The 26,932-nt window shown below is 38.4% G+C and overlaps 1 protein-coding gene across 8 annotated transcripts in view; it reads right to left on the bottom strand.

Moving 5' to 3' along the window:
- The window catches only part of FREM1 (FRAS1 related extracellular matrix 1), a 168,896-nt gene that overhangs the window by 40,244 nt on the left and 101,720 nt on the right, over positions 1-26,932 (bottom strand). For 5 of the 8 annotated variants that reach the window (XM_041761803.1, XM_041761804.1, XM_041761806.1 and 2 more), the window contains 5 exons: positions 25,563-25,707; positions 21,597-21,738; positions 18,377-18,572; positions 14,145-14,409; positions 5,599-6,013 (listed from right to left, as the gene is read on the bottom strand). In XM_041761803.1, coding sequence (XP_041617737.1) covers positions 5,599-6,013; positions 14,145-14,409; positions 18,377-18,572; positions 21,597-21,738; positions 25,563-25,707 — 1,163 coding nt within the window. Of the gene's footprint in view, positions 1-5,598; positions 6,068-14,144; positions 14,410-18,376; positions 18,573-21,596; positions 21,739-25,562; positions 25,708-26,932 lie in introns of those variants that run through there. The other 3 variants (XM_041761807.1, XM_041761809.1, XM_041761811.1) reach the window with 3 other exon arrangements.

The following is a 26,932-nucleotide window of genomic DNA, read 5'->3' as shown; positions in this document are numbered from 1 at the left end:
TCTCACCTCTAAGCACCAGAGAGAGGGTCTTAATGGTTCACAATGATAATCTAGCCCAAATTTCAGATTCTTTATCCTCCTCATTTGTTCATTTCTGCTAACGGCTGGTTTGTTCACAGAATCCTCAGTAAATATCACAAGGGCTGGAATAGAGGCTGACTTCCTATTGTAAATTCTGACCCAGCTTTGTTAATTGTTCATTGTCCGACTCTTCTATTAGGACATAAGCTCTCTGATGGCAGACATTATGTCTCCACCCCTCCTCCTCTCTCTATTCTGTGCACCTGGCACAGTGCCTGAAACATAAGAGCAGCTCAGGGAATATTTGTTGAATGAATACATTAAAATTGACCCAAGAATTGTATTGCAGGGGCACCTGGGTGCTCAGTGGTTGAGTGTCTGCCTTTGGTTCAGGGCGTGATCCTGGGGTGTTGGGAAGGAGTCCTGCATCAAGCTCCCCTCAGGGAGGCTTCTCCCTTTGCCGATGTCTCTGCCTCTCTCTGTGTGTCTCTTATAAATAAATAAATGAAGTCTTACAAAAAAAATTGTACTGAAAACTTAATGTTAGCTCCAGAGGAAGATCTTCCCATGTTCCCAGTGTTTAGTGGTATACAGAAATAAGGTTATAAAGATATACATAAGGATATACATCACAAATGCATTGAACATTTTTGGGGCACTGCTTTGTTCAAATGCCATAAACGTTAAATTAAAAACAGAAATACTGGGGTGCTCGGGTGGCTCAGTTGGTTAAGCGTCCAACTCTTGATCTCAGGATGGTGAGACTGAGCCCTGAGTCAGCTCTGTGCTGAGCTTAAGAAGTCTTTCTGTTCCTCTCCCTGTCCTTCCCCTGTTTCTGTCTCTCTCTTAAAAAAAAAAAATTAAAAAACAGAAATACTTCAGTAGGAGAAAAATGAAAAGTATAGGTATTTCATATTTGTTTCACTAAGGATGAGAACCAGGTAACTAAACAGGTAGACTCAATTTACAAAGACAGTGGAGGTGGAATTACTCATGAATGCAAGAGGCATATGGGTTCAAACATCACAAGGGGTTGCAGTCAGGTACGGTATGAAGCTTGGTCCATCTTGCAAATGGAAGTTAGGGAAGAAGCAGGTCAGCATGGATAAGCACCGTTTACTACTGATACTGGAAAACAGGCACAGGAACATGGTCTCCATTCCCTTTACTCCTAATCATTCAATTCTTAACTTCATTTGCCCAAAAATGATAGCATTATAAATCTGGGTTCACCTTAGCTAAGTAAAGAGTAAGTGCCCTGACAAGATTATGTATATATATTTTTGTATAGGAAGAAATAATAAACTGTTATCCACCTATTTAAAAAAAAATTGAGGTAGGAGGAACTGAAAATAGAGAATTTCCAAAACTTAGTGTTAACTGGTAAAAAAACAAAACCAAAAACCAGTAACTTGCAGAACAGGAGATGACTATAATATCATTTTTGTTCATCCATATGTTCACACATAAATAGACAAAATTCTGGGAGTATTTACACAAACCTGTTCATTTGTTTTGGGGTGGGGAAAATATCAGGCTTAGTTATGTATTTATATATGGAGTTTTGTAACAATCAAATATTTTTTTCCCTCTCAGATTGGCAAGGTTCTTTTTTACTAACAAAAATAATCATACAACATGTTGGTAACCGTTTGGAGGAAGACACTTTTTTATATTTTGCTGATAGGGGTTCAAATCAGTGAAAATTTTCTGGAGACAAATTTGTATATGCATGCGTATACATATATGTAAAATATATATATACTCTGATCCAAAAATTTCACTTTTTTTAGTATGTCCTGCAGAAATAATTAGATGCGTACACAGAATGTGTATGGGTATATATATATGTATGTTTTTACTAAATACAATTAACAAAAAAATCCATAAAATTAAAAGGGCAACACGGGATTTATAAATCATCTCTACCTAACACTGAGTGCCATTCAGCCTTGAAAAATTATGTTTTCAAGAAAGATCTAATGACATTAGATTTTCATAAAATAATCAAGACTGGAGACAGACAATATGCTTGATTGTACATATAATATCCTCCCAGTTTTAATTGCACAGAATAAAAAGATGAAAAGAAGTCACCAAAATTAGTTATCTTTGAGTGGTATGATTGGGAAAGACTTTTTTCTTGTCCCTTTCTGTATCTTATAAGATTATTTACAATAAACAATTATTTTACAAACAAAAAAAGCAATAACAATTTTCAAAAGTTACAGCCATTCTCCTCTCCTATAAACTGTGGATGGCAACCTCAAAGTTGTGCAATTGGGTGGGAGGTGGGGAGTCAAATAGTTATCATAGCCTTTTGGGGGAGAAGCTCCTTTAAGTATGATGGCCAGTAAGAGGGATGGTGAATGGCAGCTGAGGAAAAATAACAATACTTGGAATTATGAAAGAAATCCTCAGAATTATAACTAGCTGAGTGCAGGTGTGGAGTTTTTTTATGTTGTATTTTCCTTAAAAACAAAAGTGTTACAAAAGGAATAAATGCCTGTTGTGATCATTTGTTTAAAAAAATATATTTTTAAGAATACTTTAAAAATATTTTAATACATATAAAATAAAACAAAATAAAAATTAACAAAGTATATTTTTAAAAATATTTTAAAAATAAAAACTTTAGTTACATGGTTCCCTCTTGTGTCTTTGGTCACACTTGCCCAAATATCATTACACTTCTGGTTTCTTTCTAAAAAAAAAAAAATATATATATATATATATATTTAATATATTTTAAATATATTTTTAAAAATATTTTTAAAATAAAAACTTTAGTTACATGGTTCCCTCTTGTGTCTTTGGTCACACTTGCCCAAATATCATTACACTTCTGGTTTCTTTCTAAAAAAAAAAAATATATATATATATATATATATATATATATATATATATATATATATTTAATATATTTTAAATATATTTTTAAAAATATTTTTAAAATAAAAACCCTGGCAACGTGGTTCTCTGTAGTGTCTCTGGTCACACTTCCCTAATCTCATTAAATTTCTGGCTTCTTCAAAAACAGGTCTTCTGGCTTAGTATATCAGAAGCATTTTAAAATATTGGAGTCCAAGGCATTTTTTTTAAAAAATAAGACTACATCCTTTGAAGACCTGTATTGGATTCACTGAAAATCGTCTCAGACATGTGTAAACCATAAGAAGCAGTGACACTGGTCCTTTCTCCCTCACCGCCAGCCCTGTCCCCACTTAGAGAAGAGTAAAAGAATCACTGTGGCAAGGTGCAGTATCCTGGTCAGATAGACATGATTCCCTACAACAGGAATGTCAGGTTGTGCACACTGGTATCAGTGAAACACAACTGTGTTTTACACTTGTGAAGCCTACTGGCTTTGCCCTCGGTCCCACTGAGGCTGAGACCATAACAGTAGTATACTCACAGTTGGTAGATTTTTCTGGACCAACTCATTTTTCAGTGGTGGTAGACTTTATACTGCCTTACCAAAGAAGCTCTTGAAGGCAAGAGACTGAGGGGTAGCAGTCACTTACTTCCTAAACTACCTGACCTCTCTGCTAAGAAAGACTAGAAAATTTGGAGGAATTATGGAAAAAAGTTTGAGGCTTTCCTTGTCTATACATAATTGTATTTTATGAAAATACAAGAAAACCTTGTACTTTGGATGAAAAAGAACCTTTACAACTTCTATCCACATTTTCCTATCAGTAAATTCTGCAACTTCCAAGAGATCACTCTCTTACAATAACTGCTCTGTAATATGAGTGTTGGTGTTGGGTCAGGCCTCATTTAAGTTTGATATTTCTTCTAAATTCTCCCTTTTCCTTCTCTACTCTGAAACCCTTATGCCTGTACTTACAATGTATAACTCCTACAAATTTGCAGCCAAATAGATCAAGAAAAGTATTACTGGTTAGACAGTACAATGACATTTTTCTACCTAGTGTGGGGAATCAAGAGTCAGGAAAAAACATACTACTAGATTGAAGACTGGGATGAGACAAATAACAAAACATATAATTGAAAAAAACACATAATTTTACTATATACAAAGTATTTCTTTCATACTGTGTCAATGATGTCAGCATCCACTCTATGTTATCATTCTTCCCTACCTTTCTACTAGAGTTCACCTAGAGACTGTGATGGTTAATTTTATATGTCAACTTTGCTGGCTATGATGCTCATTGTTTGGTCAAACAGCAGGCTAGATATTGTTGTGAAGGTATCTTTTAGTTGTGATCAGCACTTCAGTCAGTTGACTTTGAGTAACACAGATAACACTGCATAGTGTGGGTGGGCCTTGCCCAATCAGTTGAAGACTTTAAGAGAGAAGACTGAAGTCCCCTGGATAGGAAGCAATTCTACCTCCAGACTGCCTTCAGGATTGCAACAAACATCTATTCCTCCTGGGATTTCCATTCTGCTGGCCTGCTTGCAGGTTTTGGACATGTCAGACCCCAAATGGTGAGCCAATTCCTGAATATAAATCTCTCTTTCTTTTTTACTTCTCTTTCTCTATATACATCCTATTTGTGATGTTCCTCTGGAAAATGCTCACCAATACAGAGACTAAAGAGCACAGGAAAATTATGATTATTTACATAATCAGAAGGTATCCTTCAGTGACACTCAGATTTATCTTTTCTACAGTTGGTAGAAGTGTGTAGAACAAGATAAACTACATCCAAGAGAGTGGATTCAAGGGTATAAGAAACAGAATGTAAGAAACAGAATGTGTTCTGACTAAAAAAGGAAAAACACATTATGCCCTCCCCAAATCATCCTAATAGACAACACAACTGTGGCAGAGTAGTGCCAGAGGAAGGGCACAGAATTGGGGGATCAGAAAGATTGGAGTGGGGGTCTTATATGGTTTTGATCGAATTATTTACCTTGTGAACTTGTGAACACCTATTAAATGCAAATAATAAAACTCCCCTCTTCCTAAGAAAGAAATAAGCTTTCCTTGAAATGGGTCTGACCTAATACTCCAACACTTGTAGCTGCTACAATTGTTTCGCTATCATTGTTTCACGTGTAATATTGAGGCTGCCTTGTACGTTTTCACGTGTTCCATCAAAAAACCATTAAAATGCCAGCAGATGATGTGGACCAAGAGGTATCGTCCTAATAAGTATTACAACAGTAGTTACAAGATATTGAATATCTAATATATTTCAGGAAATATGCTAGTGCCTGCAGTACCTAGTCTGATTTTATTCTTATCACAATGCCATAAAGCATAATTTTCTAAGGACAGGAGGTCAAATCCTAAGAGTTAAAGGACTTCCTAAGGTCATACAGCTAATAAATGGTAAACCAGGCCAATAAATTCCAACCTAGTCAAGCCTGACTCCAAAGCCCATGGTTTCTGTTTCTACCTGTCCTGCCACAGACTCTTGGTCAGAGCCTGCATGGAGGGACCGCACCTGTCTTGTCCATATTACTATGCCCAGTGCCTTGCTTAGTGCCTGGCATGCCAGAGACACACCTCGCACAGCACACATTTGCATGAAGGAAGGAAAGGAGGAAAGTGGTTTTCTCTACATGTGTCCCAGGGACCTGTGGCTTTGTCATACTTGCCTGGATGGTGAACGATACAGGTTCTTGTCCCACTCTCCCATCCACAACGAAGCCTTGGTTCGTCCTATCGGTGGCCACAAACGTAAAGCAGTCCACCTGGGAGTCTCCTCCCAAGTGCCTATAGGCCACATTTCTGCTGTCCACGTCCTGCTGGGTGAAGTTGTGTTGAAGCAGCACTGTCCCCCGCAGGTAAAGCTGGCCGTGTTGTGGGAGCTGGGCCAACATGAAGGTGAGGTTCTCCGCTGGGGTGTCAGGGTCGGTCAGCTGGAGGATGTCAGGGGAGAGCAGGCCCGTGGTCCCTTCGTCCAGTCTCAGCCCCCTGTTCCTGGTCACCACGGGTAAGGCTCTGTCCATGGTCTCCAGTATGATCTCAAACACCCCATGTTTGGTCTGCAGGCCATTGCTGACAATGAATCTGGCAAAGAGAGGCAAGGGCAGCCTTCAGCATGGAATCTTGTGTCACCATCTACTGGAATGAAATAATACACACCTTTTACTAAAGGACATGTCCTGGTGAGACTCAAATGAAAACCCAAGGGTAGATCTTTCAGAAGGACACCATTCTATCCATTAAACCAGTCACCAGGTAACACACATACTACCTATAACATTCTACACCCAAAATTATTTTTTTTACAACAATGGCAGCAGACTCATGTAATAGAGCAGGCCAATTCTTTTTTTCTTTTTAAGATTTTATTTATTTATTCATGAGAGACACAGAGAGAGGCAGAGACATAGGCAGAGGGAGAAGCAGGCTCCCTGTGGGGAGCCCGATGTGGAACTCGATCCCAGGACCCCAGGATCATGCCCTGAGCTGAAGGCCGATGCTCAACCGCTGAGCCACCCAGGCGTCCCTAGAACAGGCCAAGTCTGCCATTGAGATTTCTCAGGCTCGTCAGCATTTAGTATAATTCCTTGCCCTAAATAGGGATTTTGCATACAAGTAGACCCCTTGCATTGGTTTGAAGAGTAGACTCATTTTATATATTTATAATTTCATAACTACATTTTCTTTGTAAATAAGGTAAGCTTTCAAGACTGATAAGTGGGGGCCAATCCAGTGGCTGATTTTGGCTATTTCATTTTATTCATGTATTTTCATGGCAAATTTCTTAAAATCACAGTACTCAGCCATGTCATCATGCCTAACTCATTTCCCCTCCTCAGGTCTCATTTTCACCCTTCTGGAAGGTAAAAGATTGGACCAGACAATTGCTAAGGACCAGCCAACTTTAAAACATCATGAGATTCTCTAAACCTTCATATTTTTCTTGTGCTTTTGCCCCTCGCAATATATATGGAAGTAATAACGCTAACCAAGGATTAATTACCTAATTTAAAGAAAAAATAAATTAGAGCAGAAAGGTACAGAATGTAGTGGGAGATCATAAGGTAGGTAGGAGACAGAGCTGAGATGAGAACCAGGTTTCTGGACCCCATATCTCCTGCTCCTAAAGAGTTTTTAATTCAGGCTGGTTTAACAAACCACAAAGCCAGACTTGTGGTACCTGAACACCACTGCAGAATGATAAAGAGAAAGCTTAAATGATATCAATCCAAGGTGTGCAAAATCCCTCACACACCCTTGGATTTGTGATACCATAATATGCTTTTGATTTTTATCGATCACTACATCACATTCCACCCACCACTGCCAATGTCAAAATACAACAAATCGAAATGATCTTTCAAACGTATCGATGCGTAAGTTTGATTTGAAGGACAACTGAGAGTATCATGAAATTAAGGAAACCAAATGCACCACTGAAACTCCAAAAAGCTAGCAAATCACCACTCTCAAGTGGAGCTGATGAATTCACTATAGACCAAAGAGACGTACTTTGAAATAATCGTGGAGTTGTATCTGTTAGTTTTTCTCTATGTACTATGGTTGCTAGAAATATTCATGGAGAAGATACTCTTATAGTCCATATATGTAAAAAAATAAAATAAAATAAAAAATTTAAAAACCCTCTAAAAAGAATTTTTTTGCAGAATATAGCAGAATATAACCTGAAATTATAGAAGAATTTTCTTTGGAGGTTCTTTTTTTTTTAAACTAGAGAAGATATGAGGTTTATATTTGTTTTACTCATCTGACAAATTTGACTAACAAGTTCTTTATTTTTTGTAAAATGTGTCTGTCTTTGAGGGTTTAAGGGTCAATGCTCTGCTTTTGAACACAAGAGAACCTGAAACCAGGTTGTATGAGCACAAACAGTCGACCAGCCTGCCTGAGGCAGAGGGCTCAGTGTAAAGGAGCAGCTGTATGAAAAGGAAATGAACAGGAGTTCGGCTGAGCACAGATTTTACTAAAATTTTTGGGCTTTCTAATTATCTAGCTTATAAGACTGCCTACGAGGAAAATAGTATGTGATGCATAGAAAAACAAACCTATTCTTTTTTTGCTAAGGGAAATTGCTAAGTGGAATATTACAAATAAAGCGAATTCTTGACATGTTGCACTTTGACTTCTAAAGAATGTAACCTGTTTTTTCCTCCACAGCATTATTTTTACAGTCTGAATAAAGACACCAACTTTAGAATTGTACATTGAGCGAAATCAGTTTCCTTAAAACAAAACAATCACGTTTGCTAGGTATGTTCTAAGCAAATAGGACAATTTCACTGCTGGATCATGAGTGTTCACACAATTAGTTATTTTTGAAAAAAGGAAAAAGAGATGCATCCAGAAAAATAACTGTGTTCTTCGACTTTGTTAGTCACTTCAGCAGTTTCAAGTGTCAAATGATATGCTTTTTTATGATGAAAATTATGATCTATTTCTCAGGGAGAGCTTTTCGTGGAATTATGATTTTATTCCGTTATTTTCCTGTTACTTTTTTTGGTTTCCTCCCTGGAGCCTATCATCTAACCCGAAGTAAAATAAGGAGACAAAGCATTCCCTCACTACCTCCAATTTCTCTTTTCTCTGCTCTCCTCCTCCAGAAACATATTTCACGCCTCCCATTTCAAATAAAGTGGCTCTCTTTTTCCTATCAGATCCCTATCTCAAAATGTGCTCTTGGGGGAAAGTTTTAAGTCAGCTGTTTATAGTTGAGCACAAATTTAAGCCAAAGGACGTTCATTTTTAGTATTAATCATGGAATTAAAGAAATTTGTGCCCCATTAAACTCCTGTCAAATGATGGGTGGGGAAGAAAGGGGAATGAAGGGGAGGGGTGGAGATCAGGAGTAAGGAGCTTCAAGGGGGGGCCTGAGTGAGTCACGGGGGGCATTCTGACTATCCCCCATAGAGACTGAATTCTGAGAACACCTCAAGCTCAGTCTCAGGATGGCCGTAATTATCTCCGAATGCATGACCCACGTGAGGACATTGACGTTGTCTTAGGATTCAGGCTGTCCATCTCAGACTCCTCCCTGCCTGATGATGGGGATCTGACCACGTCGGAAATCGGCAGCCTGCCATCAGACAGATGGGAATGAGGGCAAGCAAGCCAGAGACCATATAAGAGTAAGAAATATGTTTACTGAGGCCAGTGTTCCCAGCTGGGACCCCGAGGCAGCTGTCTGTGCTGACCGAAAGGTAATAAGCCAGTGGTGAAAAGGATGAAATTTCTAAACGTGACTGGACCAGACCCATCATGGCACTTTCACGAGTAACAATGCAAACTAGTCATGGGCAGAGAAACATTATCACAGGGAGATAGGGTGAATGGTCATGGTTGGCTGCCCAGTCAGAATAAGCCTAGCAGAACAAGGGCAACGAGGTCAGTGCTGTTCGTGTCCGCCAAGGTGGACCAGATGATCCTCCAAATGCTCTCCCCCACCACCCCCAAAGAACCCTTCCAAATCTGTTTTCGAGTTTTAAAACAATGGTGCCATTGCAATGATGGCATCCATTCCAAGGTTAAGAAGCTGGTGCTATCGAGGTGGCAGCTTCTTCTGTGGATCCATCTTTGTTTAATTTCCCTTATGCCCCCCATACCCCACTGAAAAGACCCTCATCCAGGATGAGCAGTGTTCTCCTGAAATTTGGGGAATGACTCTTAGATTTGTCTGGGGTGCCTGCCTGGTCTGATTTCACCATTACCATGGTGCTTTCAGGCTTTCTGCATTTCCTGGCAATAGAGTTGGCTGAAGAATCTGCCATCTGTCATGGCATTTAAAAGATAAAAATGGAATCATAAATAGAGCCAGTTCCTCAGAAAAAAAAAAAAAAAAGTCCAGCCAGCATGTCAAAATGGAGGACATTAGCATGTTCTTTTAGTACCCGGCTGCCAGCAGCTGAAGTCAGCTTGCTAATCACTTGGTGTCATCTGTCCTAGAATGTGCTGCCAAATCTTTCTTCCAGGCCAGTAGCACCAAACAATGCAGGAGAAATTTATGATTCACAAAATATTTTTGCAGAAGGTAAAATCTGACCATTAAACTTCCCAGTTTAATTAATGCTGCCATATCTTACATTAAAAAGAGAAGGGGGAAAAATCCTCTGTCATAGAATTTATCTCTTCTACCCAGCCAAATTCCTTGCCAGATTTAACAGCAAGCAACATAAATTTAGGTGATTAGATTGGTTGCATAGATTTAATTTTTAAAAAGCACCACCATCTCACTTTCATTAAAACAGACTTTCAGCTTTGGTTTAGCTCCGCTTGACAAACAACACAGCAGCCCATGATTGGGTTTGCGAAATGACAAGATTAAAACAAGGGTCTTGGGTAGATGTTAGGCTCTTCCATTATAAATATGTAAAACTGCTGGCCAAACATCAGAAGGACACATTGAGGAGGTTTCTTCCCACAGGTGCATATTCACCATGAATTTTTGGTGCAATGGAAAAATCTCTTAAAAAGGAGATCTTTTCTCCAATTCAGCTCTAATACTAAGTTACATAAATTTAGACAACTTTCTGTGCCTCTTTGAACCTTGGTTTTCTCATGCATAAAGCGGGAACAAATCGTTTCTCTCAAGGTAGTGGCGTAAGGCTTAAGGAAAATGATGGACCAAAAAAAAAAAAAAAGCCTAGTACACCGCCTGATGCATTGCAGGTATTCAAGCAATACTTGCTTTCCTATGCATAAATTGAAGGCATGAGACTAAACCAATGTTTTTCGACTCTTGTTTCCTACTTGAGTCATTCAAAGAACACCTTTATAATTTTTGCCATATTTCTGTACTACCTGTACCCTTATGACTTACTATTTTGCTTTAGATCAACTCACTCTTGTACTTAAAGAAATGTATTTAAAAGGAAATCTTTTAGCTGGAAAAGCTGAAATTTTTTACTACTAAAAACTTAATCACCATAAATACTACAAAAATAAATACAAGTAAATAATGTTTTTAATTCTAGCTAGGTATTGTGGCCCAATGGCCTGGAACCCACGGCTGTCTGCTAAAAAATAGGAAAAGAATACTGAAAAGCTACTAAGAACACATGAGCCCCAGCCTGAGACTCCTTTCTTGAAATAATCAGGAGGATTGACAGAACTACAATGGAGTAGTTCTCACTCTGGATTCCCTGTCATTCACTGCTTTCTCCCAAACCCACATCATTTTGCATCTTTGTATCACTGGTGGTACAAATTACTCACTTTGGGAAATAGAGCCACAGCCTTTTTGCTAAAAGAAAACCCTGTCCAGGAACCTAGTGTGCAAAACAAACAAAACAAAACAAAACAAAACAAAACAGCTCTATCAGTAAGTTGGGATGAAGATCTCAGAGCCTCACCAATTCAGCTTCTTTGTGTGGTGTCTCCAGGAGGCCCCAAGAGGGCTTCTGTAAATCCTCAAAGCGCCTTTGAATGTATTTGGAACAATAGATTGGACCAGCCCAGTGATTACTAGTCCTGACTGCAGCAGAATCCCCTAGAAAACTTTGAAAAATACAGATCTCTGACCCAAGACTGGACTTACAAAGTCACCTCTGGAGTGAGAATCAAGAATATATTTTTATCAGTCTTCCCAGTAAATCTCTAGAAGATCTAAATATTTTAAAAATTCAAATAAAAACTCTTGGGGTGCCTGGGTGGCTCAGTCAGTTAAGCATCCGACTCTTGGTTTCAGCTCAGGTCATGATCTCAGGGTTGTGGGGTCAATCCCCATGTCAGGCTCTGCACTGGGCATGGAGCCTACTTATGATTCTCTCTCTCACTCTCTCCCTCTGCCCCTCCTCCCTCTAAAAAATAATAAATAAAAATTAAAAATTCCTAGGATAAATGATTTCTAAAATGTCATCTAGTATTCTATGCATGTGGATTAGAAAATTTTTAGAGTATCATCAATCCTCACATACAGAAATTCTGTATTTCATTCTCTGCACATCATCCCCATCTGATTAATTTGTAAGCTTGATTTCTGAACATCTATATGCATTCATTGATTGACTTCTCTAGTAGGGTCACTGGTTTCTCCAAACAGTCATTAACATCTTCAGCAGTCTCTCCGTTGGGCATTGACTGGGGAAAGTGGGAATGGACAGGAGCAAGCAGTTCCAGAAATGGGTGTAAAATCAAAAGCCCTGAATCTGATATAGATGTATTAAGCCAAGAAGCACCCAACCTTCATAAGTAACTAGGAAAAAAGATCATCAGTCTTCTTTGTAATTTCTTTTCTCCTTCAAGATTAATCTTGGTATTATAAGCAGTGGCAGAAAAAAAGGGGCCAAGGAAAGAATATAATCAATAATAATAGGAACAATATTACAACACTAATAGCAGTAAAAAGAGCAGCTAACACTTATTTATCTCATTCTTCGTATGTACCACATATTTTTTATAAGTACATGCATAAACTCATTCAAACTTCTCACCACCCTGTGAAACAAGTAAGTATTGTGAGCATCATTTCTTTCCACAAAGAGGACACAAGAGCACAGGAGGATGTGTGATTTGACCACAGAATGGTAAGTATTGGAGATGGTAATTGACCCCAAGCCTGTGTCTTAACAACTATACTGGACCACTTCTGGAGCAAAAGAATCAGCATGAAAAGGAATACACACATCTGACATTTTAGTTAATGCCCAGCATTATCAAGCACTGAATTGTTATTTAGATATTGATCAAATGATTATCTACTTGTTAAGGACATTTGTCAAGAGAAAAAAAAAGAATATATTAGTTCAAACTTCCTCTCAATTTTTTAACAGTTGATGGTCCCAATCATCTTTCCAAATCATAATTCCATAAGGCAAGCAAAATCATCTTTGCTGACATTTAAGTAATGTTTATCACAGCAGACATACTGAATTTAGAGAGATAAGATGTAGGATAGAGGAGAATGGTATTTGAACATGAGTGTGTCAGTGCACTTGATAATTCTTGGGAACCCAAAAAATAATAGAGGAGCATTCTGCATCTACATTAGTTTATAGTGCTCTTTTGAAGGTTATATTCTTTTTTAAGATTTTATTTGTAAGTAATCTCTATACCTAACATGGGGTTCAAACTCATGACCCCAAGATCAAGAGTTGCACGCTCTTCTGGCTGAGCCAGCCGGAACTCCATTGGAAGTTGTATTCTGACATGGTGAAAATGGTACTGGGAGTCAGAAGCTCTTCAAATATGGCAAATGAACCAATGGTCTCAGGGCCTCCATGTTAATTGGTAAAATACAGGACTGTGATGTATGATGATTCTCCCAAGGGCTAGTCCAACTGAGATTTCTTAGATTATTTTTATTTTTCTGACAGAGAGAGAGTGAGCAAGCACAAGCCGGGTGGGAGTGAGGGCATGGCAGAGGGAGATCGGGAGAGAGAATCTTAAACAGGTTCCATGCCCAGTGTGGAGCCCAATACGAGGCTCTATCTCACAAACCTGAGATCATGACCTGAGCTGAAATAAGAGTTGGATGTTCAACCAATAGAGCCATTTAGGGCCCCTCCAAGATTCGTATCCCAGCCCTGGGGATCTGGATTTCTATTAAAGACCTCAAGATCAGCCAGCTTTAAGAATTGCTAAATGGTTGGTAGCTCCTCTAAAGTTTGTCTTGCTTTTTATGACTGGAAACAGATTTCAGTATTTTAAATGAATGCAGACTTTCATTAATGTCATACCTTTGTCTTCTCACCAGATTGTTATTCATCCCAATGATTTATTTGATACAGAATTCATAAACAGGTACACAGCCTCCAATTATAACATTGTTTCTATGGGGAAACATGATCCACTTTATGACAACATGATTTATGATATAGTTCCTGGAATATGTTGTGTCAAAAGGCAGTGTCTGTTTGTGCCAAATGTTTACTACTAAATACCTTTCCTCAGACAGATAAAGATATCCCCCAAAAAGCAGTGAGTTAGTTTTCTACGTCTCTCCTTAGCTGGGACTCTCAGGTGTTTATATTCCTCCCCCTAGAACAGCTGGCATTTAGATATGCTCTATTTTTAAACAACAGGCTCTAATTTATTGCTTTGCTGTTGTCTAATTAATTGTACACCTCCACCTTTCATACATCTAGGCAGTATTAGATCATTCCTATATCAGAGTTGGAAAAGAACTCATTTTCTACCACCTTTTATCTATCTAAGCATTAATCCAGGGAAGGGGGTTCTGAAAAGTTTCTTTGGAGCTCACCTGAAGGTGTCACGGGAGACAGCTGCCTTACTCTTATGTACATAGCAGACTGTCTGTCCTGCTATGTCCATTTGGCTGAAGCTTGTAATGGGAACTCCAGGATAGCGGACATACTGGACCTGGCCATACCGCGGAGGGGAGGTGATGACATAGAGTAGTTCCTCGGGTTTGTCTGTTCCATCCACAGCAAGGAGAGTGGTGGTCGTCAAGAAACCTCGATCACCTTTAGACACCACCAGCGGTTTCACAAGGATGACAATATCACCTGTGTAGCAGAAGAACTTGTGGTCAAGACCCAAATTAAAAAAAAATGATATAGATATAGATAAAAAAAAAACAAAGGCAAAACTGCAGAAATAAAAACTAATATGCTATAGAAAGGTTTATATAGTTACGGCTAATAAAAGAATTAGGCAAAACACAGAACCAGTTATGACACAGCGGGGGAAATACATATGGCCAATAAAAATCCAAAAAGATGCTCAATATTATTAATAATCAGTGGAAACACAAATCAAGATGGCAAGAAGTTATAACCATCTCATAACTCTCTGATCTGCAAAAAATTAGCATCTGATGACAACAAGTGTTGAAGAGGATGTAGAATCTCGCATACAATTCTGGTAGGAATGTAAACTGGCACATGATTTGGCATTATTCTATAAAGAGTAGAATATTCACACACTTCTTGACCCCGAGATTCCACTCCAGCTGTGTGCTAGAGAGAAACATACAGTGACGCCCAGGAGATGGGTACCAGAATGGTCACTACAGCACTACTGTAATTGAAAATGCTGGAGACAACCCTAAAGGTAAATACATAAACAAACTGTGGTCCAACTGAATTTTATATGGCAGCAAAGTGAACGAGAACTATATGCAGCAACACAGATGCAGCTTGTTAACTTTTGCTCTTTGCCTGAGCAAGTCCCAGAAAATAATAAACAAGAGTAAGAATATGAACACAAAATTCAGGATGATGGTTCTCTCTGAAGGATGGGAAGAGCACAGAGGTAGATGTTTATTACTGTCAACATTCCAGTCCTTGAATTGTATGGTGGTGGCACAGGTGTGTATTATGTATTTAAAAGACAGTAAATGAATGAGTGTGTGAATTGCTTAAGTGAGTGAAGGAGAAGTGGGTCACGTGTGGACTAATGGCACAGTTTTACAAACTAAAAATTATAGTCCAATTTTGTTCGCCTCATTCATTTAAAAAATGATCATAACTCCAATATTGAGTTTCTACTAATAATCTACACTAGATTATTTTGTTGCTTCTCTGTAATACATCAGAGCTCTTAAATATCAATGCAAAAAGAATAAATATCCAAGAGGAAATATGTGTGAAGTAAATGCCGAGCTATTTCTAAATTTAAAAAATACAAATTGTCAATAAAATTTGAGAAGACATTCAGTCCCATGAGGAAACAAAAAAATAAAATATCAAGGAGATACCACTAGACCAGTGGTTCTCAATAAGTGGCAACTTTAGTGCCCTGGGGACATTTGGCATTGTCTGGAGACATTTTTGGTGGTTTTATCTGGGAGTTCCTATAGTCTTCTAATAGCTAGAGGCCAGAGATGCTTCTAAACATTCTATAATGCAAAAGAAAGTCCATTACAACAAAGAATATGAACTATTCTATTTGGGATCTATCCCAAAATATCAATAGTGCTAAGACTGAGAAACTCTGCTTCAGATGATCAAATTGGTCTTTTTGGTAGATTATTGGTGCTTTTAACTCAAAATGCTATCCAACTTAAGTGCAAGGGAGAATCAAAGATCATCCTAACTTTAAATCAAAACCTGAGCCCCAGATGGGGCTTGCCTCCTGGGAGTCAATACACCAAGGGAGTAAGAGGAATGAACAAAGCTGAGGATTCAAAATCACCCACAGAATGCTTCATCAGGAGCAGAAGATAGATCTGAGGGAGGAAGAGCATCTGGGCTTTCCCTCAATGCAGTTTTTTAGCACTGTGACAGCAGAGTATGGTTCAAGGTCAACTACAAACCATGTCCTTTTAAGCTTCTCTCAAAGAGCTCCACATCATTTTTGCCAGTGTGCAAATCACAAGACATGGAACAATCAGAAGGCCTGATTCATAATTGCTCTCAAATGGAGATAACCCAAATGCTCCATATTAGGATTATGCTTTAATTATTCAGTGTAGTTTTCTTCAGAGATGGATCGACAGTTATAAAATTATGCTACAATCTGAGAAGATTCACACTAAGATTTTTTTTTATTTTTATTTTTTTTAGATTTTTTTTTTAGATTTTTTTTAGATTTTTTTTTTTTTAATTTAACATTGTATAGATATAAACCATGATGTAAAAAAGGAACAAAGAAGGAATTTGGAACTTCTGAAAATGCTAGTCAGTTAATGTATCTGTTTAATATAAGTGTTCACAAATCCTTTTGGAAAAGAATCCCATGTCAGTTGTCACAGAGACTGGCCAGGGGCTCACCAACCTCACTTCCTGGGCACACCACTACAGTTTCCACTACCCAGCCGCCCTTAATATCTCTTGGGACTATGATTCAGCCACCCGGATGTGCAGAAGACAGGTGCCTCTAAGCCCAGGCCAGGCATCTTCTTATTTTCCTCTATGTTTCACTTCTGGAGTGACTCCAAGGCCTTCAGAGATGAAGGACCACTAGTTGGAAAAAATCCCAAGATGGCTATATAGAACAGATATCTCCTCCACTTCAGTGAATGTTCTGTGCTTAGCCAAAGGCAGACTATCCTAATACATTAGCTGTCTGCACTAATATAGGACTTGCATTACATTTTGCCTGGGGATATATATATATATTATTCATGAGAGATGCAGAGAAAGAGGCAGAGACACAGGCAGAGGGGAGAAGCAGATTTCCCGCGGGGAGCCCCACGCGGGACTCAATCCCAGGATCCCGGGATCACGACCTGAGCTGAAGGCAGATGCTCAACCACTGAGCCACCCAGGTGCCCCTGCCTGGACATATGTTGATGATAATGACAGTAGTCTTACTTTTGCAGAAAGTAAGAGGTGTGGTATAGTAATAATTAGCTTCTCTAAGGGTCACTTATTATTAGACATCTTCAAGGAAGATATTTTACAACCAGAAACAAGCAAATAATAAAATAGTTATTTTAGAGCCCCAAATAAACATCTCAAAATCTATCATGCTGACTGAAATTAAAAAGAGAAAGATTCAAAACAATTGTAATTCTATGACACCCTCGATGTAAGAGTTGTACTGCCATTCTAAGCTTCCTGGCAGCAAGGTGAAAAAGGAAGCATTCTGTCAATCAGGGATGCACTGAAGATTCAAGAATATGCATGGGCCTAGGAATATAGAGATTTGGGGACCATATGGATGAACAAGAAATGAACATACCTTCCTCACATAAACTCCAAGAAAAATTATGGGGCAGTGACAATTGGGCATCAACTGTCCAACTGTTGGTTGTGCTTCCTTCCCAGTATTTTTTTTCACCCTCCTCCTTCTACCATTTATACGCTACTGAGGTTCCTGAGTCCTACTATACAAAGGGTCTGCTAATTCAAGAGAAGCTTAGTACCTCCTTGTGTTCTCTCTTGTCCCTAGAAGAGTTGGTATTAGCGCTTTCAAAGTGAAGAGAGCAATGGTCTAACCTTTTTAATGACCACCTTCCTTTTTATGATTTTTAAAGTTTAAAATATGTTTTTATTTCCTTGTATTATTATATTGGAAAAGTTTTTCCTCTGAAACTTTGTTTTCGAGTAATATTTCACTTCCTGTGAATAAAATTAGTTATCACATTGATTTGGTAAAATTTTACTTAGAGCAGAAATCCCTGACTCTTAAAGCAGCCTGTGCCGCCACATTGTGAGCAAGGCTGGATTTCCAATAGGCTTTCTGAAATACTAAAAACAACAAATAGAATGGGCTATTCTCATGAACCTTATAGCTTCCCGGGAGAACAGGTGGGAAGTCAGAGAAGCAAATCATAAATGATGGAATTTCAGGTACAAAGGATGGAAGGAAGAAAGGCAAAAAGAGAGGGAGGTAGAAAGGGGGAAGGAAGGAAGGAAGGAAGGAAGGAAGGAAGGAAGGAAGGAAGGAAGGTAGGAAGGAAGGAAGGAAGGAAGAAGGAAGGAAGGAAGGAAAGAAAGGAGTTAGTTGAAATCCTTTGAGTGCTTACATGAGCTCACTTCTGGTTATATAACATAGTCCCAATAAACCTGGAGAGGGATATTTTACCTTTTCCCATATCCTTGATGGTGATGTGACAGTCAAATGCCGGTGATCTGTTGTCACCATCCCAGAGGTAGAAGGTAAAGCTGTCTTGGTCCTGGGAATCCATTGCCCCGGTGTGTGTGTATCTCAGCAAGTTCAAATCCACTTCTTCCTGAGTGCACTTCATGCCAGGGTAGAGAGGGACCCAGTCCCTCCCTGTCTGAAAGGTGGCAGAGTTAGTCAGCTGCTCACGGTTTTTTCTTTCCAAGCTATGTTAGTGGACATTTTCCATACCCCTGTAAACCTCCAATATAAGTGATATTTCAGGGAAACTCCAGATGCTTTTTTTTTTTTTTGCCATTTTACCTTATATTTTTTCCTTTCAAAGAAATAAATTGAAACAAATTAAGACCTTGGGGGAAAAAACTACCTTTCACCAAAGGATTTTTGACAGTTCTGTGGCAATTCAACAGCAGTGCTACTTCCAAGGTATTTATCATAAGCAATCATAGCTGATTAAATATTCCAATTAATGAGAGCAGGTGGGTAATCGAGCTGCTGAAATTGATTCTTTAAAAATTAAATATGTTTCATTTGAGGGTTTCCTTTTTTTTTTTTAGTTCCTATCATTATATAATTAATCAAACTATTTTTTCAAACTGGCTTATCACTGGACTTATCTGAAATAGATAAAACAAAAACAGAACAGATGTATTGGCTCCCGCCACATTTTTCCAGCCTTACTGAAGCTCAAAGAAAATGATCAAAATCCCAATCATTCCCTCTCTGCATGTCTTGAGTCAGCAAAAAATAACTGCAAATATCACATATTATTTTTTTATCAGAATCTTCTAAAAACCAGCTAACATCGACTAACCATATATTCTATATTGAACTTGGGGGCAGCCCGGGTGGCTCAGCAGTTTAGCGCCGCCTTCAGCCCAGGGTGTGATCCTGGAGACCCGGTATCAAGTCCCACGTCGGGCTCCCTGCATGGAGCCTGCTTCTCCCTCTGCCTGTCTCTGTGCCTGTCTCTGTGCCTCTCTCTCTCTCTCTCTCTCTCTGTGTGTGTGTGTGTCTCCCATGAATAAATAAATAAAATCTTAAAAAAATATATACTGAACTCAGTGCAGAAATTATGGTGTTCTCAATTTAAAAAGGTTCTTATGCTAGGGGGAACTGACAACTGAGAGTTCTTTATAATAATGATAAATCTCTATCGGATTTATAATTTTTTCTTGTTTTTCTCTGAAGATACAATAGCTTTCCCTAAGAAGAGCTCATAAAAGTCATTTGACATAATTCAAGAAGAATGTCATCTTACAAATTTACGATATTATCTTGTATTTTTCCTTGTTTGGTTTAAGAGACTAAAATAAAAATTTAAATCCTTGTGTTATTTTTCTTTCCTTTGACAGATTATTCCAGACTCCCAGTTCCTGGCAAAAATGCTTCACCCTCTCCTCTCATTGTGTTACCGCTTCCTTTTAGACCTATTTTATAAAGTTTCCACCTCTTTAAAATTTCTGCTCATCTGATGTTTGTACAGAGGTATTTTCTGCCTCAGTAAGTAAAAGTTAGTTACATTGTAATAATTAAGGTCATTATGTGTTTCTATCATACGATCTATTTGCAGATTTAGTTTTCAAAACAGTCTCTTTCGGGTTTTAAACTGCATAGCCTGCAATTCTATTTAACTTTTTTCTTTAATAATCTTTTCTGAGAAAGTAAATACAAAAGAAGATAACTTTTCCTATCTCTCATCTCCATGCAATTCCCCATTTGCACTCCCAATGCCAGCTCTGACTTAACAAAATCATTTGCAAGCCCCAAAGGAGAAGAAAATAAGAGTCAGACTCAAGATGGAGCAAAATAAGGAAAGCCAACAAGAACACAAGAACCCTTGAGAAAGTCCAGGAGTCCTAGAATCCTGATTCATCGTCTTGGAGAGATTTGGCAAAGCCCAAGGGAGCTGGGACAGAACTATGTGGTGCCATCCTGGGAACCTGGACCCATCTGGATTTTCACATACCCAAAACACTTCGCTTCCCATGCTACCCAAATGTGTGAGCTCTCACTGCATTTCTGCTTCATTACCCTTTGAAATGAAATAAGGACACAGCTGTACCTCAATTTAAATCAGTGATTGCTCTTCACTCTGATTCTCTATGGTGCCTACGATCTAAGACAATCAAGCTGTTCCAGGCAGAATGAATCCTCGCTGCTCTTCTAGGACTGTCTCCATTACATTAAAAGTTAAGCATTCAGTCAAATAATCACATTGGGGATGGTTGGTGGTTGTTGTTGCTAGCCTTAATCCATCATTCAAACAAATATTTTGATGGATTACTCAAGGGATCTTTTCAAGTGACTGATCTATAATTTGTGTTGGGCTATTCCTTGGGCATCATGCACACAGTCTGAATCAGACTGGTGAGCACCATTTGTTAAAAGACTATCTTTTCTCCATTCTATTGCCTCTGCTCTTTTGCCAAAGATCTGTTGTCTATATTTTTATAACGGTCTACGTCTGGGCTCTCTGTTCTGTTCCACTGATTTAGTTGTCTGTTCTTTCACCAAATCCACGCTAACTAAATTAATGCGACTTTATAGTAAGTCCTATTCCTTTAATTTTTTTCTCCTTTTTGTTTACTATTTTGTGCATTTTGCCTCTCCATATAAACTTGAGAATCAGATTGTTAATATCCACAACAACAGCTCTGCAAAGTCTGTTTGAAAAAAAATTTTAAGGGATGCCTGGGTGCCTCAGTGGTTGAGGTTTTGATCTCGGAGTCCTGGGATCAAGTCCCACATTAGGCTCCCTGAGGGAAGCCTGCTTCTCCCACTGCCTGTGTCTCTCTCTGTGTATCTCTCATGAATAAATAAATATAATCCTTTAAAAAAAGAAATTTTTAAAAAATCTGGTGATAATTAAGATATCTCCTGGTTCTCATCAGCCATTAGACAATTTGCTTTACCCTCGCCAGCCCCTCTCCCAAAAATTTAGGTACAATCCCAGGGGAGCAGGAACAACAAAGAACCCTAATATTGGTCGAATTTGGCCTGAGTTGAGTAAGAAAATTTAGAATGGTGTGAATTCACCTCAAACTAACAAAATTAAATTTTCTACCTCTGGGCAAAATACAGCATTTAGAGGATAGATTCAGTTATAGAAGTCAGTGTATCAAGAAAATTTATACCTGCTACATGAGTTTTGAAAAGTAAAAGTAAAAAGGCTACTAACCTTAAGTTGAAGTTGCCCATTTTGTGGAAGCCTTTCAAATAAATAGTAAATCTTCTCCCTGGGTGAGTCTTTATCTATGGCTGAAAGAACAGCACTAGAAATAATTCGAGTTTCACCCATTTTCATTGTAATTTCAGCCTTCCTGTAAAAAGGAAGATGTCTAGGTTGAGAGGCTGGTCACTCACAATGACTATTACAGTTCTGACTCTTCAACAATTAGGGAATGTTAATCCCTATCTAAACTACTGAAAATGGAAGAGTTGGACTTGAGAAACAGGCTCTCTCATTTCACTTTACACATGAAACAGGCTCTCTCATTTCACTTTACACATGAAAATCTAAAAGACAATTACCAACAAGTATGGTGTGAAGTAAATAATTCTCATTGCTTCTATTCATTGAACTTTACCATTTTATGTTGTAATTTATTTCATAAAATGATTTCATTTCCAATATTTTGCTTGCTACAATATCTCCATGCCATAAGTAAGCAAGATATTATCACTCTAATTTTACCTTCTAATTTACATTCTAAATTTACAAAAACTTACTTAAAGAAATTCAATGGCTTAGCCACTGGTGTCCTGGTACCCTTTATGAAATACCATTATGAATCTGGAGATACTTAGGCAATACATGGCCCTCTACATTATTCTTCCTTGCCCTGGTAACACTTCTAGGTAGCGAGCATTCTCTTCACAGTGACTGATCTTTCCCAAGTGTTACAGCTGCCAGGTTTGCCCCTGGCATCCTGACGACAAAGCTGGGATGAGTAGCTGCTGCTTCTACCATAAATGCTGCTACTATGACTTTGCAGTTCCTCTATGCTGCTACTCCTTTCCCAGCCAATAGAGCCATTTTCCTTGGTCTACCCAAGGTGGGGAAGGGATTTCTTTCCACCGGTTTCTAGCCTTCAGTTTTGGTCACCACACATGGCCAAACTCTGTCTAACAGGACAGCTTGGTTTCTGATAAAAACTGGTGAAGTTTCCTTGGGATGCAGATAATGAAGGACATTTAAGTAGCATCAACTGGCATTCCAATAACCTTCCATGCTCCTGTTGACAAGTCAGAGCCCAGGCACGTCAGCTGTAACCTCTTTTACCTGGTGACTTTATTGCCTCTCCAGGACTGACATCTTCCCTGGCAGTAGAAGGTGATTTTTACCCACCTCATTCCTAGAGAATACTAATCCCATTACTCTAGAAGGTTAATGAATCAGTTGACTGGTTGACTATGGAGATTAGTGGTGCCATTAATAGAACCAGATTAATCAAAACAGGAAGGAAGCCAATGTGAAGAAGAAGATAAGGAATCTGGGAGGAGGGAAAGTGTCAGAATGAGATAACAGAGGGGCCAAAGGAGAAGAAAGTATGTCATAGTCTGACTTATGTTGAAAGAGACCGTGGGACAAGGACTATGGTGAAGGTAATTTATTTGGGAAGTGATCCCAGGAAGCAAGAGAGAGAAGTGAGGAACGAGACAGAGGCAGAAGGAATAAGGTAACAAAAGGTGCTTTTACTACTATGGCACTCAATGCTGCTGGGGATCTTTTGAAGAATCATATAGAATATGCTTCAAATTGTGCTTCTGAAGGATGGGAGTGCAGGACATTTATTTATCTCATAGGTTGGGAGCTACCATCAGAGTGTCTTCTGCTGTTTCTGGACATGAGCCAAATGGGTCATTGCTACTTCAGAGAAAGCCCTAAGCCACACAAGAAGGGGAGCGATGCACTGAGGCACTGGTAATGGAACCCTGAGAGTGTGCATGGTGTGTTCCACAAGAGCAATTACAATCAGAGGGGGGACTAAGGGAGCATGACTCAGAGAACCAAAAGCATCTACCATAGCATCAAAAGGAATACCAAAGAAATGGTGTCAAAATCTAACAGGGACCAGCAAGGTAAGATGAACCATTCAATTCAGTAGGAAGGTCAAAGGTAATGTTTAAGGGAGTAGTTTTAATAAAGTGGGGGAGGTTGGGCAGAAATGGATGAAGCACAAGCTATTCCTCCAAATAGTTTGGCACTAAAATAAATGAGGAACTGGGTCATCTTTGTGGTTTTAGAATGAGAATACCTGTCAATAATGGTAATAACTAGCACTTAGGAATGCTTTCTGTTTATTAGCCAGTCTTTCAAGTGCTTTTACATATTTTAATTCATTTAATCCCTGCAAAGACCCTATGAAGAGGATACTGTTATACTCTCCACTAACAAATAAGTTGATTAAAAGGTAGAGAGAGGTGAAGTGACATTTTCAAGGCCACACAACTGGTTAGCAGCTGAACCAAGGCAGTCTGGCTCCAGAATCTGCTCTCTTCACCACTAACTATGTCCCTCGTCTTGTTAACAGAAGGAATGAGAAGGCAGGGACTAGAGATCTAAGAGAAGAAAATCATGGAGCACATTCTGGGAGGAGGCAAGAGGTGATCTACCCAAGGACACACGTGGAAACAAAAGAAGAAGCAATAGAACTTCCCCTCTATAGGAGAGAGCGAAAAAAGAAAAGAAAGAAAAAGAGGGGATCTGGAAACAGAGCAAAGGAGATTTGGTGATTCTGTAGATAAAACTATGTCAGGCAGTTTAATAGCAAGAGCATAGCAAGAAACAGGAGATCAGAGTTGAGTAAGTGCCCCATTATGTGACCTGTCTGGTCTCAGTTTTCTCAGTAAGGATAACAACACTTATTTCTCATAATTTTAGTGGAAATTTAAGGAAATATCTGTAAAAGGATTCAAAACAGTGTCTGTCACAGAGTGAGCACTTAATAGACACCAGTTTGCACTTCTCTCCCTTCCTCTTAGATACAGTGAGGTCATCAGAAAGAGGTTACTTAATACCGCAGTACTCTTCATAGTTTCATTTTACAAATCATGGTCATACCAGTCCAACATTCTAACTAGACAATAGAAAGTAGAGCAGAAAGCAGAACCTGCTGCATCTTTTTTGTGGAACTGATGTCTGTGATGCAACCCTCCAAAAAACTATCATCAGTATTTCGCATACTGGTGGCCCATGAGAAATGGCAGGATCAGAAGGGAATTGTTTGTGTCCTCTTTCCTGCAAAGTAGAGGAGGCTTTGGGGGTTTACACACTTTCAGGAAGCTGTTGGCTCCCTGATAAAAACTCAGACTGTCTGCTCAATGCCTCTCACTGCTGTGCCACTGAATACAGAGATGAAGCAGTCAAAGAGGTCCCAAGAAGCAGACACATCTTTGCACCTAGCACCAGAGAGCTGGGCCTTCTCAAGGCTTACCCTCGTATAGATATGTACAGTTGCCAGTAATAAGAGAAATAGCTGGAGCTACAGAAATATAACTGATGGAAGACTCTGCCCTCTCTGATCAAGGTGATCAACTACAAAGGGAGACACTGAGATGATTTGCAATTAATATTAGCTCAGAATTTTTAAAAGATCATATGAGTGATCATTTTGCTATCAGGTAGCAAGGTAGTACCAATCCATAAGGAACACAGAGGAGTGGTGGATCATGAAATACCAAGATGATGAAAGAAATGGCATTTATATGTTTCCCTCAGCCACTCTTAGTTAAAAGTTTGGTCAAATCCACAGGGAGGACTGTCTGCAGTTAATATTATCACACTTTAGTTAAGTCTATACATCTATTACACTTTGGTGTGTGTATACACATGTGTTTACTCAGTACACTATTCATTCCACATAGAAGGTGGAGTCATTCTTTATTATTTAAAGCTAACTGGAATTTTTAGAGGAAAATCAAATAATTAAAGGGTGAATCTAACAACTGCTAAGGAGTTGTTACATTAACTACCATTTGTACCAAAAGTTCTAGGTGCCTGAGCAGGTGGGACAAGTTGTGATAGACAGGAACTGTCAAAGACTTGTTTCTCTCTGGAAGACACATATTACATTTGTACCTAGTCTTCTGGACCACAGAATTTTCTAGAACATCTGAAAGGGACTCTTTTCGGGTAGCTTACTTGCTCAGCATTGGTTTCTCATCATTAACTGGGGTGATCTCTACTGAAATGGTTTTTAATATCTTATGTTTCCCATCTGACAACTGGATTGTAAAGTCATCAGCAAGAGTCTCTGAGTCATCATGCACATACATCAACTTCATTCCTGGAAGAAGGGGAAAAAAGAGAGAAAGTAAATCTTTCTTATGATTAAACCATTCCAAAACACACTTAATCTTTTAATTTCCAAGGTATTGGTATCAGCAAGAGTTCACTAATCAGCATAATAGGATAAAATTAAACCTTTATGAAGCAAGACTAGCCTTTTAATTTGTTAAAAATTCATATTTAAATACTTTAGTATTTGATAAGGATCTTATTTAGAAATCAGTGAGGAAAGCATATATTATTTAATAAACTGTATGAGAACAGTGGTTCATTACTTGGGGAAAATTATAGTTTGATACCTACTTCAAGCCAATAACCAAAATAAATTCTAGATGAATCAAAACTTAAATATAAAACTACTTTTTAAAAACCAAACAGCATTCATATGAAAATGTAAGAGACCCAGAATAGCCAAAACAATCTTGAAAAAGAACAAAGTTGGAGACTCACATTTCCCATTTTCAAAACTTACTACAAAACTACAGTAATCAAGACAGTGTGGAACTGGCATAGAATAGATATAGACTAATCTAACAGAAGAGAGTCCACAAATGAATCCATATATTACATGCAACTTATTCTCATCAAGGGTACAAAAACTATTCAAGGGGAAAAAAGTGGCCTTTTCAAATAAATCATGCTGGGACAACTAAAAAGCCACAGGCAATAGAACGAAGTTGGATCTCTACCTCACATTACATACAAAAATGAACTCCAAATGGATAATAGACCTAAATATGAAAGCTAAACCAGAAAAACTGTTGGAAGAAAACATAAGAGTAAATCTTTTGTGACTTTGAGTTAGGCAATGGTTTCTAGATAAGACACCAAAAGCACAAGTGACCAAAACAAAACCAAAAAGGAAGATAATTTAGATCTCATCAAAATTAAAATGACACTATCAAGAAAGCAAAACAACAGCCCACAGTACTGGAGAAAATATTTACAAATCATATACCTGATAAGGGAGGGTCTAGTATCCCAAATATATGAAAAACTCTTATAACTCAGTGATTAAAAAAACAACGCAATTATAAAATTGGCAAAAGATTTGAGTAGACCTTTTTCCAAAGAAGATATAAGAACATAGACAAATAGCCAATAAACTCATGAAAAGATACCGAACACTATTAGTTATTAGGGAAATGAAATCAAAATCACAATGAGATACTATCTCACACCCACCGGAATGGCTATCATAAAAAGATAGATAGTAACAAACA

This window comes from Vulpes lagopus, chromosome 7 (assembly GCF_018345385.1).
Source record: "Vulpes lagopus strain Blue_001 chromosome 7, ASM1834538v1, whole genome shotgun sequence".
In the NCBI taxonomy this organism is placed as follows: Eukaryota; Metazoa; Chordata; class Mammalia; order Carnivora; family Canidae; genus Vulpes; species Vulpes lagopus.
Note: the sequence above shows the minus strand (reverse complement) of the source record. Positions and strands in the feature narration are given on the sequence as shown.